The sequence below is a fragment of the Emys orbicularis genome, chromosome 2, assembly GCF_028017835.1.
Source record: "Emys orbicularis isolate rEmyOrb1 chromosome 2, rEmyOrb1.hap1, whole genome shotgun sequence".
Lineage (NCBI taxonomy): Eukaryota > Metazoa > Chordata > Testudines > Emydidae > Emys > Emys orbicularis.
The window spans coordinates 104,600,582-104,613,998 of NC_088684.1; the positions used below are offsets into that span (position 1 = coordinate 104,600,582).

General features: G+C 37.9%; 1 protein-coding gene across 1 annotated transcript in view; it reads left to right on the plus strand.

The window, feature by feature from the left end:
- Positions 1-1,259: 1,259 nt before the first annotated feature.
- The window catches only part of SALL3 (spalt like transcription factor 3), a 20,246-nt gene continuing 8,088 nt past the window's right edge, over positions 1,260-13,417 (plus strand). Inside the window, exon 1 of the mRNA XM_065399182.1 lies at positions 1,260-1,338. Within this exon, the coding sequence (XP_065255254.1) occupies positions 1,260-1,338 (79 nt within the window). The remainder of the gene's footprint in view (positions 1,339-13,417) is intronic.

Genomic DNA, 13,417 nt, shown 5'->3' on the forward strand with positions numbered 1-13,417 from the left:
GCAAGCGAACCCTAACCCAGAGAGAGAGAGGACCCCGGGCTGGATCGAGCTTCTTTGCTGGAGATCAGACTTGCTCAGCACCCACGCGCGAGAGAGACTATTGCCAGTAGCCAACGGGGCACAAAAGTGAGCTTAGGCGGGGGGCGAACGCCGGGCAGTGTGTCCCAAAAAAGTCACCGCAACCTGCTCGAGAAGAGGGGGGGCAAAAACTTCCTACCAATGGACAACAGGAAGTGAGCAGCACCACCAGCAACGGGGAGGCTCTGCTTGGAGAAAGAAGCTGCAAGACAAAGAAGGAAGGAGAGAGGTGAAAGACAAAACTGCCCAAGGGTTTGTGGTTTTGTCCCCCTCCCCTCGCCCTCTCCCCCAAGAGGAAAGAGCAAAAGTCAGCGCGGTGGGGGAAGGAGAAAAAAGAGAAGCAGGACGGAGGAAGAGCAAAAGACAAGAATGTGAAGCTCCAAGGAGAGACGAGGGGAAAGAAAGCGGAGCACACCCACAAAAGTTTCTCGCCTCCCGACCAAGCAGAAATCGAGCCCACACGCGCGCCCATACAGAAATCAGATGCCATCCAGAGCAACTTCTGGGGAAAGAGGAGCCAGGAGAGAAGAAGACGCCGAGTGGTGCAAAAAAACAGCCCAGAGAGCAGAAGAAAGCCAAGCAAAAGTAGCGGAGGGGGGGCGGGGAAGAAGAACACGAAGATCATGACCTTCCCCAACAAGTGAAGCTCGCACATATGTTGTGTAAAGTGTGTGCGCACCAGAGCCCAGCTGCGCGCTGTGTGTGCGTGTGTGTGTGTTTTGCTGCGGCTGCCCCTGCAGCCGCCGCCGCTGCTGCTGCTGCTGGGGTCGGTGCCTCTTGCAGGAGGCGCTGCTGGTGCCGGGGAGACGCATCATTTGGCGGAGTGAAGCGGCTAATTGCTGAGCCCCGTCCCTCATTTACATATGCAGCCTGAGTCCGCTGGAGCCGGGCCAATCCGCGCTCGCCCCCAGCACCATTAATCGCCATGCATTATTCACAATCATAATTACCGAGCCCCATGCGCGATCCGCGCAGCCGCCCCAGCTCGCAGCGCACGACCCACAGCACCGCGCACACCCCGCCCGGCTAATCCCCCCGCTAGCTCGCTCAGTTTGTTTGGACCCCCCCCCCCACTCGACTTTTTCTTTGCGATCAATTATTTCCAGCCCCCTCCCTCCGGCTACCCCCCCTCCCGCTGATGCCTCTGCAAAAAGCAGCATCCAGAAGCCGCAGTTAGCAGCATGTCTCGTCGAAAGCAAGCGAAGCCCCAGCATCTCAAGTCGGACGAGGAGCTGCAGGCGGAGGTAGTTTCTGAGCACGGTAAGGGGCTGCTCCGTGTCTCTCTCGCTCTGTGTGTCTGTGATGGGGGGAGGGGGAGCGGTTATTTATTTATTTTCATCGCGGGCCACGGCTCGTCCCCCGTGCTGCAGAGAGTGGGGATTAGAGCCGCTCCGGGAAGACACAGCGGAAAAGTTAACAGTTCAGCCAAGTTTCTGCCCCCCCGGAAACCATCCCTCCCATCAACGCCCAGCTGGCCCTGGCGGCGTTTTCATCAGCGCTGGACTTGGCGGGAGGAGGAGGGGGGGGGGGGGTGAGTCTTCTGGGTTGCCCCGGGCTGTGGGAGCTGCGCGAGGCAGAGGGGTTGGCACCCGGGAGGCGAGCTCTCCTCCCCCTTCCCAGCTGGGTATATTTGCTCGCTCTCGCGCGCCCAGGCGTAGTTTCAGCCGAAGAAATGCCCCCTCCCTCCCCGCCCCATCTCCTCCCCCTAAGCAGGGACGTTGGGGGCTGCAGAAAGAGCCGCACAGGGCAGCTCCGCCGGGCTGGGATGCGCAGCAGCGCCAGGGGGGCTCGGAGCAGCCCGGCTCCAGCCACACTCCCAACAAATCGGGCCAGCGCGCTCGGCCCCCCCGCCCTCCCCCGAACCCTCCTCAAGGCGTCGGGGCTGCTGAAGGGCCCCCCATTGCCAAAGTGCCCACCCCCCACTTTCTAGGTGGGAAGGCTTTGCCTTCCCGCACCTCTGACTCCTCCCCCCCAGGCAGAAGGGGGCTTTGGGGAACGGGGGGGGGGAGGGTACAGCCCCTAAGGGTGTAGGGGACGTTGTCATAGCTGGGAAGTTGGCTGGCTGGGGAGCAGAGTTTCTCTCGAGGAGCCTGGGCGCTCTTGTCCCTTTCCTCCTTGCTATCTTTGCTCCCCATCTCAGTTCAGTTCCTCTGGGCTCGTCTCTGATTAATATTAGTCCTAATGACTACAAACGATCACTGCCACCATCATCTTTCACAGCAGCCACATGGAATGGGGAAGGTTTATTTTTCCCACCCATCCGCCATGAGTCCCCCCTCCCCCCACCCCCATACACACACATAGAGGCACATATGCCTGGTTTAATATCACCAGAGTGCCCAAACTACCAGTAAACAAGTGTCCCGGGGCTGCAGTGATCCCCCCCCCCCCATAACATTTTGAAAATGGGGTTTCAGGCTTTTTTAAAATAGAATTAACTGTGCTGATTAGAAGTAAAATTTGCAAAGGCTGTCCTACAGCTCTCACTTTTCCTTGGTTAGGTTTAGGGCTTCCACTGGAAAGTTTTCTTTTCCTTCTTCCATACAATTTATCTTTTTAATTTCTTGCATAACCAGTAAGGGAGACGCTATTTCCAGACTCCCTCGTTACTTTATTTTCCCAAAACAACATGCAAAAACCCACATCGCTTTATTTGTGCTTCAAAACTGGAATTACTTACAAGTTGCATAGGGGGAGGGAGGGAAGGGATAAAAGTTGGAGCCTAAGGAGGATTTTGACTATGGCATCAGAACTTCACAACCTAGAAGCTTAGGGTAGTGTGAATCCACTTCATCAGGTTAAAACATCTGTCAGATTGGCAAATCTTCAAACCCAGGACTGCCACCACCCCTTTCTCCTTCCCAGGGTATTTTTTGGGGGGTGAGAAGCGGTTAGTTTTCACTGTCCAGGGAAGGAAAGAGAAGGGGCTGCGAACCACTTCTGGAAAAGCCTTTTGGATACTGACAATAAGAGACAGGCAAGGAAATGCTGCTTTCTGTCACACCTGAAGAACAAAACATGGTGTATTTTTATTTTACTTTAGTTTAAGCATAGCAGTGACAGTGCAAAAATTAAATTGAAATTACATGTCATTGTGGAAACAAGATTAATTAAACAGTGTCTATTGGGAGGGTTCTTGGTTTAAGAATTTCTCATTTATAAACTTTTAAATGTTCAGCATCCATTTCAATAGGGGGGGGGAACCACTGCATTACCTCATTATGTCACTTCTGTTGAGTTAATATATTGAAGAAAATTCTTAAACTATTTTTGTTTTGCTTTGTTTCGGGAGTCTTATCGATGTAGCCATGTCACCCGAGATTAGAACAGGAGATATGCTAAAAAGAAACGCTTGCATATGGTGGGTAGATTAAGGACAAAGAATCTTTTTGTCATGGAAATATATATTTTTTTTTTTTGGTTTTGTTTTGTTTACTTCATCACATAGAATTTCTCACACTTGGTTTGTTTTGTATTGCCCTCAATGACTACATGATCAAATGAATGGATTTATTTCTGCCGAATGAGAAAGACAGTCTTTCCATCAAAAGGACTACATTGCATCCCAGTGAGGAATTTTAAAGCGTTATTATTGTGGTCCCTGAATAGCTCAAAATCGGCTTTCACAGCAGCCCTAAAATGCAACAATGTAAATACTTCTCAGTCTTAGAAGGCTGTTATCAAAATGTGCTGTGTCCCCTTTTATTAAAACATATTTAAATTAATGGAATGAAACCCCTCGTAGTTAACAATAAAAAAGCTGGAGCAGTGTTATTGGTTTTTCACTTTCATTTCAGAAATGTGAACAAGGTGAACTTAGTAGTGTAAACAAGTTGAAGGATATGTAGTGCACATTTGTGTAGTGTAAATCATTTGCACTTTATAATACAAAATACAAATATTGCTACTTTTAAAACAATTTAAAAGGTCAAATATATTTAGTTGCACAAAGAAGATCTTAGAATTAAAACATGTCTTTCAAGTCAGTGCTTTTCATTTCCATTCACAGTTGTAATCAAGATATTGCCACAGTTCCTGAACATATTTTGCAACAGGCCAAAAATAGTCAGTCCAGGACAGAACAGAGGAGGAGTCATTTTGCAGTTTTGTAGGGGCACGGGGGGTTTAAAGCAAACAAAGTAATAATGCTTTTATTTTATCTGTATCCTTTTACACATTTTTAGAGTATGTACACTCTGTGATAGAAATTATTGATAACCCAATATTAAGTTGAGGAAGCTTATTTATTTAATGTAAGCATATATTTAATATCATTATCAAAATATATTTTCATTAAGTGAAGCATTTTAAGTGAATGTTCTATAGGTCTATTACTTATAATTAAAAATGAACAGTAGCAAAAGGAAACCTGACAGTTTGGAAAACAGAATGGAAGATAAACAGTAGGCTGTATTTAAAGTTATATGGAGGCCAGTCAACGTAGGTGGCGATGTTACAATGGAAGCTTTAGAATTGTAGTAAATAATTTTTGAAGTCAGTTTGGATGACAGCATAATGCAGTAGAGTTTAACAACAGAACAGTCTCAGTATGGGCAGTCTGATGAGAAAGTGTTTGAAATCTGAACATCATTGACAATGTCATAAGCTACAAATTTACATTCAGAAAATCATTTTAAATGATTTTTTAATGTGGAAAGGTAAAATATGCCTTTTGTGAACAGGAAAAGAAATGCTGGCAAACAACTAGTAATGATAGATTGCTTTGCCAGATATATTGTAGAATAATGAACAAAAAGATATTTATTCACACAACGTTTTAAGGATGCCATATTGAAACAAAATGATGGGAATCATTTACAAAGAGCGACAGAAGAATTGGAAAAACTGTTGTTGATATCAAACACAATGTGCTCTTCCTTTTTAAGAAAAAAATATTTCAGATATTAGTGTTTTAAATTTCTAGTGTTTTTCCTAAATCAACAGATTACAGGCAATTAAAAATTATATTCTACTAAAGAAAAGAGAAATATTACATGCATTTTGACTCAGATTAATTCATGATACTAGTGAAGAGCATGAGCTTAGCATTTTTAAAGTAGGAATAATGAAACAAAGTTTTTATTATGTTAAAAAAGTGATTCCAGTGTTGCTGTTCTAAAGTTCTAGTAAGAGTTACTATGGCAATTGATGCTTTGGACTGTTTTCATTCTAAGCTAATGGGTCAGATGTATTATTGTTTGTTTTGAGAGGAAAGGAATACCTTAAAGGAAAGAAGTAAGGGCAATCTTTGAATAAGATTTTGCAACCTAATGTCTGTTAAAAATACCGGATATAATTACATTAAAATGGTGGGGTTTTTTACATTTGCAAAATGCATAATACATTCTAATTCCTGTATCTTTTGAATGCTGGTGAACTAGAATTACATTATGTATATTTTAACATCTACTGGCTGCACTAATAGTGTTCTTTTGAAATTATACATATATAATTACACCAAGTCAGTGTAGAGTAATCAATTTTCTTTAAAAAAATATATTTGATATATATGTGTGTATATAAATTAAACACACACCCTACAAGCATAAGAATATATCTGCATTAAAAATATAAAAAAACAAACAGCCAATAAACACCCCCAGAGTTTACGTCATATAATTTAGAAACACAAAATATTTTTTTCTCTAGAACTTGAAAGGTGACAGTAACCTATCAGTAAACGTGAAACTCCTATGATTTTGCAAACAATCTTTTTGAAGCAACAACTTAGTTTAAAAATAATATCTTAAGGTAAAATAGAAGTATTGCTGATTAATTGCCACTTTACTGGGAAAGGACAATTTACATTGTTTGCTTAAGTTCTTTTGGAATTCTTGTACGTAATTCATCTACAAACTTTGTAGTTTATATAGTTGTAGATAATTTTGATTCTCTTTAAAGGAAAAATGTATGGATTAACATCAGGAATTATTTAATAAGTTGATTGTTGTATGCAAGATAATGGAAAAAGAAGGTAAAAGTGGGTCAGTTTTCATTTTGTGCTGCTAATCTCACAGAAGTTTTGCCATTGATCTTGAGGTGGTCATATGGATATTTTCTTTTCTTTGGGAAATCTTCAAAGGTGCTACACTGACTTCTGTATAATAAGTATCAGCAGGATACTAATACATTTAAATGTAAATGTTGATAACCTGTACTTTCTAAAATATTTGAAAAAATTTCATTCGAGAAGCTAGTATTCAAGCTTCTTTTTAAATAAGAATTTATTTAAAAAAATCAAATAAATGTCCATAAATTCTACTTCTGAAAAACAGTTTAAGTCCTGGAAGATATTTAGGAGGTTGTTTTTTTTTTTTTTGGTTTGTTTTTGTCACCCCACCCCACCCCCCATATGATTTGTTGACTGATTGCCAAGCTGGGACAAGCATAATCTGTAGAATGTCCATTGACTCAGGACGTGAGTCAGTTAGTTTTGCTGATAATAAAACAGGTCTGGTATGACATTAAAATAGTTCAGTTCTGACATATTTTATACAAAATAAAGCAAACATGAAACACTTAAACCAGAATATTTTTCTGTAAGCTGACAGTAATGTACTATACACTTTTCAGAGGAAGTATTGTTAAATCTAGTTATAATTGTACATTTTTGTTGAACAGTACATTACAATGTAGAGGGCCAAAATCCTCCTTGCTATACCCTGGTAAAACCTCCCACTGAATTTTATAGGAGTTTTCCATGAATAAATTGAGCAAGGTTTAAAACATAATGTACCTTTAGGGTCATTTTTAAGTGTTGTTCTGTTACAGATGGTTTCTTTTCTTTTCTTTTCTTTTCTTTTGGAAGGGGGGGAGGTAATTGGCAATTGGAAAAGCTAGAAAAATCATACCATAAATGAATTATAGAAAACAAACGTGTGAAATTTTAAAATAATTATTTTAAATGCTGAGCAAAATGACACTGGACTCTAGGTTTTTGTTTTGTTCTAATTTACTATACACAATATTAGTACTAATTTTCTTAGTGTTGACTTTGTTAATATTGTGCCTTCTCCCTCCCCCCAAAAAATCAAAACTCCTGGGGTTGGAAAATACACCAATAAATAATACCTCTGACAATGTCAATAGAACGTCTAAATATTTTACAGTGTATGCCTGTCTTTTTCAATCCACACTTAAACAGGTTAAGTTTTGTGTTCAAGACCACCCCTTCTGTATTTTCTGTGCATTAGTGTCCAGCGTACTATAGAAAGTCTGTTTGGTCTCATTGAAAAGGTGGGATTGCACGGAGTGCCAACAAGCTTCCGAAGGACTCTCCCTGAGGGTGGGTAGTTAGAAGTGCTTTAACAAGGCTTGCTGATTTAACCTTTGCCTGGTTTGCCCTGCCAGGGGTGGCCACTAGATGTCAAGCTCATAATACAATTAGTACATCTGTGCAGTTGACCTTGGCAGCACGGCTTACCACTGTTCTGTTAAGTGTTAACACTGAATTTGAGTGTTAACTAGAGATCCCTGTGAGTTTGCTACATGCTGTACAACTTATCAAATGCCCATCTAATTCAGGACAAGTGTTTACAGTTCTTAAAGAAGGGAAAAGGTTTCCTTTTGTGCAGCCTTGCATCTTGAACTGCTTAATTAACCCTGCAGGTGCCACATCACTTTTGTTTCAATTAATCAAAACAGCCTTATTGTTCACTATTTCAAGAGAGCCCTCCAAATAGCTCTATTTGGTAATTCCATTGTATGATTTTATATCTATGTAGTAATATGTTTCATAAGCTGCAGATGACTAGCAGTAATAGGTTTATTTAGCTTTTTATGCAGCTTTAGTTATCCAACACAACACTGCAGTACAGAGAATGGCAAATGAGCAAAATGACTGAGCTACATAATTAGCAGTGAATTACTTAGACTTCGATCCTACAGGCGCTTGTGCACGTGAGTAACTTTTACTCACAGAAGTAGTCTCATTGACTTAAATGTTTGTGTGTTCATTCCTCTTGTGCATAAGCCTTTGCAGGATTGGGCTCGTAATTGGCTTCTCATATTTGTGGTCCTGTAAACACAGACTGGCCATTTTTTCAGTGTTTGTTCAGACATTGGTCTGTTTTATTTTGCAGGTTTAGGCAGTCTAAAATTACATTTATGTAGTTTAAGACTTAGTTAATCATCAACTTTCTGAAACAAGGATATTATGTAAAAGCCTGGTGTTTTATTTAATTCTTTAGCCTTATTTGATTTTGTACTTTTCTGTTTCGGTACTGGCTATGTTAGAGTTATCAGTCTTGAAACTGTAAGGATTCCTAATTAAAAAAAAATGGTTTCAAAAAAAGTTAGCATGTTTGTGTATATTTAATTATATAAATGTATTTTCTATATATATAATGTGATATCAGCCAACTGAATAGCTTATTATATATGGTCTTGAAACAACAAATATCTTATTATTTGATACAATATCTTACACAGATATTCAGAACAAATTGTGAATGTTGCATCCCTTCCACATCTGCATGCATACATAATGGCACTAGTGTTTTAGCTAACTAGTGCTTCATTGCACAAATTAGAAACTGCAAATGTTTTAAACAGAAGACAGTTAGTGACAGTGCCACAGGTGGCTGTTACTTAACAAATTCTGAGATTTAGGCCACTGAATAGATCAAGCTAAGTGTGCCAGGTCAATACAAGTTTTTGCATAGCAAGAGTGCCCTCCACTGTTCAAATCCGTATTAACAGCTTTTGTGGTCTGTGAAAAAGGACAGAAAATTTTTCTATTGAGCATGGAATTTCTTCTCCATTGTTAAACACAGTAGGGGTCTCTATTTGTCTCCTCCTGTTTCACAGCTTGGGCTCAGTATGTGATAATTCATCTTTCTTTATGGGATTCAAAGCTATCATAAAGAGTTAAAAAGAATTAATTTGCAAGAAAATAAATGTCTTCTAACAATTTAAGCAAACTTTTAAAATGCTTTGTACATTTTAGGAGATAAAGCTAAAGCAAAAAGTAGTAATATTGTTCTCAAGGATCAATCAATTGTAAGGTTACTGGCTCATGGGAAAGTTAATATTTTTTGAAGAAAATAAAATTATTTATTTTTTTTATATATGTTTAACAAATAAAAATTATGCTTGAAAAAATGTTTGTCTACTCTGACAAAATGAATTATAAGTATTTGTCCAATTCTGTATTTCACTAATCTTTAGTAATTGGGAGGCATATTTATAAGATCTTTTGCTACAGATACAAACAAAACTGCTTAAGACCTGCTGTTTGAAATAACTATTAGAATTGCACGCAAGAGATTTCTACATCTAGTTTTGTGATTAGAGGACATTTTTATCTTTAACTGGTGGGTAATTTGTCTTTTGCTGAAACTTCTTTATAGTTCATATGCTGCTTCACAGAAAAAGGTTGGCAGTTTTAACTTCATACATTAGAAGTGCATATTCTTTTAAAAATGATTAAAGATTTTCTGTTATTAAATGCTCTGTAACTGTACCTGATTCACAAATAAGAGATTTTCCAGCTTTTTCATTGCCATTATTATTACTATTGCGTGTGATCTGAAAAGTTTAGAAAACGTTTTGTTTAACAAATATCTTGGACCTTTCACAATATATTTCTTTGGTTATAAAACTTTCGGTAACACGTTAACTTTTGAAAGTATACTAATCCTAAAAAATGAGTGTTTCATTGTTTTATCTAATTCTCTTGTGAAAGTATGTACAATTATAAAGCACACAATTTAAGGCTTTTATGATGCCACTGGAACAAAAATGTATAGTAAAACAATGCATTGCCAGAGAACATTACTTTAGATTGTAAGGATCCTTATCTAATATAATTGAAAAGGTGCTTTACAAGTAATTTATCTGCAAAAACCAGAAGTGGGTTTTTTTAAATAATAATAATAAAAACAAAACAGAAGCCAAGCTGAAACAGAGTGAAACAGTTTTGGCTCCTTTCACATTGTAAAACTGTTTGTCCTAAGAAAAATGGCATTTAGCTAACAGCATGTATTTAGGAGTTATTCTTACTAGACTGAAATACTTAATTTAAGCCCATTTCATAGCAGTAAATGGTATTTAGTATCTCTGAAATATCCACTTGTTATCTTTTCTCTCACAGGTATTGAAAAAACGTTAGCTGTCTGGTAGCACATAAGAGAATGTCCTGCTGTAAAAATACAAGACTCTTGAAATAGTGTCTACAAACCCTATGTATCTATACATAGGGTTCATAGCTGTGCCAGTTTTTTTCTAACTTTACACGTTTCCTCATGTTAACTGGAAGAGTCACTGTACCATTTAAGTCATGTTCCCACCCTCTGTTTCTCTCAGACTACAAGAGAGAAGATTAACATTGTATTCCATATAGAGATGCATTGCTTGAAGTATGAACAGCATTTGATGAGTATAGTTAGTGACATTAGTAAAGTAGAATTCTCTCCCCATCAACATCTTGTACCTCCCAAATAGTGCCAACAGAGCACACAAGTAGTGCAAGATATTACGATAACAAAAATGACTTCCTCAAAACATCTTCAAATAAATTAACATGAAAAATTCAAACAAAGGGCCCGACCCTCAGCTGGTGCAAATTGGCATCCATCTATTGAAGTCAATGCAGCTACAGTGATATTTACACTAGCTGAAGATCTGGCCTTAAGTATCTTTGTGGATGTGTTGGCTACAAATTTTCACCAGTTTTCATACAGTAACCCTCATGACTGTAAAGTTATTTTTCATCCCTTGACCATTAGCAGCTTCAATAACTGTTAATTGTTGAATTGCTAATGAGAAAAATCAAATAATTGAGAAGTTAGTGGCTCAAACCCTGAAGTCCGAACTCAGAAAAATTCATATTCAACTCCTATTGCTTCAGTAACAAGTACAGGATGTCTACAAGATTAAGCAGTTACTCTATTAACTAAAAAAAAAAAACCCTCCACATAAAACGTCATTGTAGTAGCACTTTCATTATCTAATCATTGTTTTGAGCAGAAATAAAAATGATAAAATACTGCATTATTTAATTAATTTAATCACTTTTATTTTAGTACGTGGAAGAGTAAAGGAAAGTTTGTAACATAAAGGAAATGCAAAATAAATGATTAAAGTATTCCACCAGCAGTACAAGTCCAGACTAATATAAAAAAACACTTCTTGGCTTAAAACTATGACAGATGTAAAAGGTTGAACAGCCTGGAATATGATAAAATGGTGAGATGAATTCCCTCTAGCCTATACAGCTATTCATATAAGTGTGATGCTTGAATTTTATCAGACAGCAAAATATACTGTTTCTGATAAATATGGGCAACACGGAGCAATCTACTTTTCAGCAGAAGTCCCCACTGAAATCAATGGGAAGTTATGTTTAAAAATCAGTGGCACAATATGGCACTTTTTTGTTTTGTTTTTTAAACTAATAATTAAAATTGAAAGTGGTGTAGGAAGCTAAGTGCAAAATATATCAGCATACATTTCATTCCAGTGACTGCCTTTTTTTTTTTTTTTTTTTTTTTTAAAGAATAGTTAGAACTAACCACTTTCACTTACATAGTTCTTTTTCAAAGTGTCTGTATGGGACCTGATCTTAAAAACTGTTACTTGCATGAATAGCCTTGCATAAGTAAGGGTTACTCACTCAAGTAAGGGCTTGCAGAATTGGGTACATAGTCTATAATTCTGTAAAGAATCTCAGCACTCACAGAAGGTGCTGTACAATTAATAATGTCTGTATGTCAGATTAATGTTTCCTACAATTAATGACATCTGCTTGCTTGCCAGTATAGAAAGTGAAGCTTTGGGAAGGTCATTAGTATTTTTTTTTTTTTTTTTTAATATTTATTTCATAAAAAATATCAAAATGATCTCTTCTAGATCGGCGACATTGGTCGGATTCTTTCTGTGTTTTGGAGTTTATTTTAAAAATCTACTTTCTACATTGCTTTTAAAAAATACTATTTTAGAAAATGATTAATTTTTAAAAAAAAGATGAATATACCTGGCTCTATAGTTTAAAAAGTATTCTGGATATTTATATTCCTGTTTTATTGGAGGGGAATCCGAAAGGCAGAGTCTTTCCCCAGTCTTTAAGGGCCCAAACCTACTCCCATGGAACTCAATGGGAGGCTTGCCATCAACTTCAGTGGGAGTAAGAGTGGGCTGTAATAATCTAACTATAGTGTTTTATTACATTTCATATTTTAAGTTGAGGGGCACACTTGAAATGTAAAACGTTGCTTTTCTTGAGCTGTACATTAGCATAACAGGCTGGTTATAGCACTGATGTATTATAGAGAGAGATCCATGTTGATAGTCTCTCATGATAATGTGTGCAGTGGCTTAGGCATCTATTGAAAGCTCATCTACCTGTATTTCTTAGTTATCACATATCTAAATCACAAGACTGTCTCTAATTTAGAAAAAAAATATGTTTTGAAATAATGAGAATACTTTTGAATTTGGATTTAATGATTATTGTACCTTGTCTGAAATAATTACATGGTTTGTATTTGAGCAGTTCATTCTAGATTAGAGAACTGCAATATTTGAATGGTTATATTACTAGTATCCATCACAAATGACTGGAATCTGCTGTGAAGGTTTGTTCAGAGGAAGATCTCCCTATTGGGGAAAAAATAAGCAAAATTTAGTTAAAATGGTAGTAAGAGAAATAAGCAGGTTAGACACTCTTAATAAGTATCCCACCCTGCCAAAAAAAAAAAAAAGAGGGGCGGGGGAGAGAACCTTTACCCAAAATCCCAGTGTGTTTGGAAAAGAGCACTGGAAAAACTACATAAATTAAAAGCTCACAAAGGACTCAATCTGCAGTCCTTAATCAGGCGACACTCCCATAGAACTTAGTGGGCGCTGAGTAAGGACTACAGGATCAGGCTCCAAGACTGTAAAAATGTAAATCTGTAATGTAAATAAAGATTTGTTTGAATTGTCTTGTTCAAAGAGACTCAAGAGAAAAGTGCTACTAGAATGTGAATGTAAAACAAGAACACTGGAATGCCCTGCTTTTTCTTGTACTCTGTGTGCTTTCGCTTTCCAAAATGTCAAGAGCTTCCTTTCTAAAATTACATTGAAAGTAGGCTTTTGTAAGAATAACTTTTAAAATATATTTATTTTACTAGTATAGTATTTTAGAATGCCTCTTGGCAATAACATTTCTACCCCTTTTCCACAGTGAATCATGCTGTCATGTTTCATATTGATATTTTTATAACAAAATGTTATATTAATTTATAAAATGTCATTTTGTATGCATGTTAGCTGGGTGGTGTTTAGTGATAGCTAAGGATTATACTGCTAAACTTAACTAATGTATGAACTTCAGCATTAGAGGCAAAAGCCCTGAAAA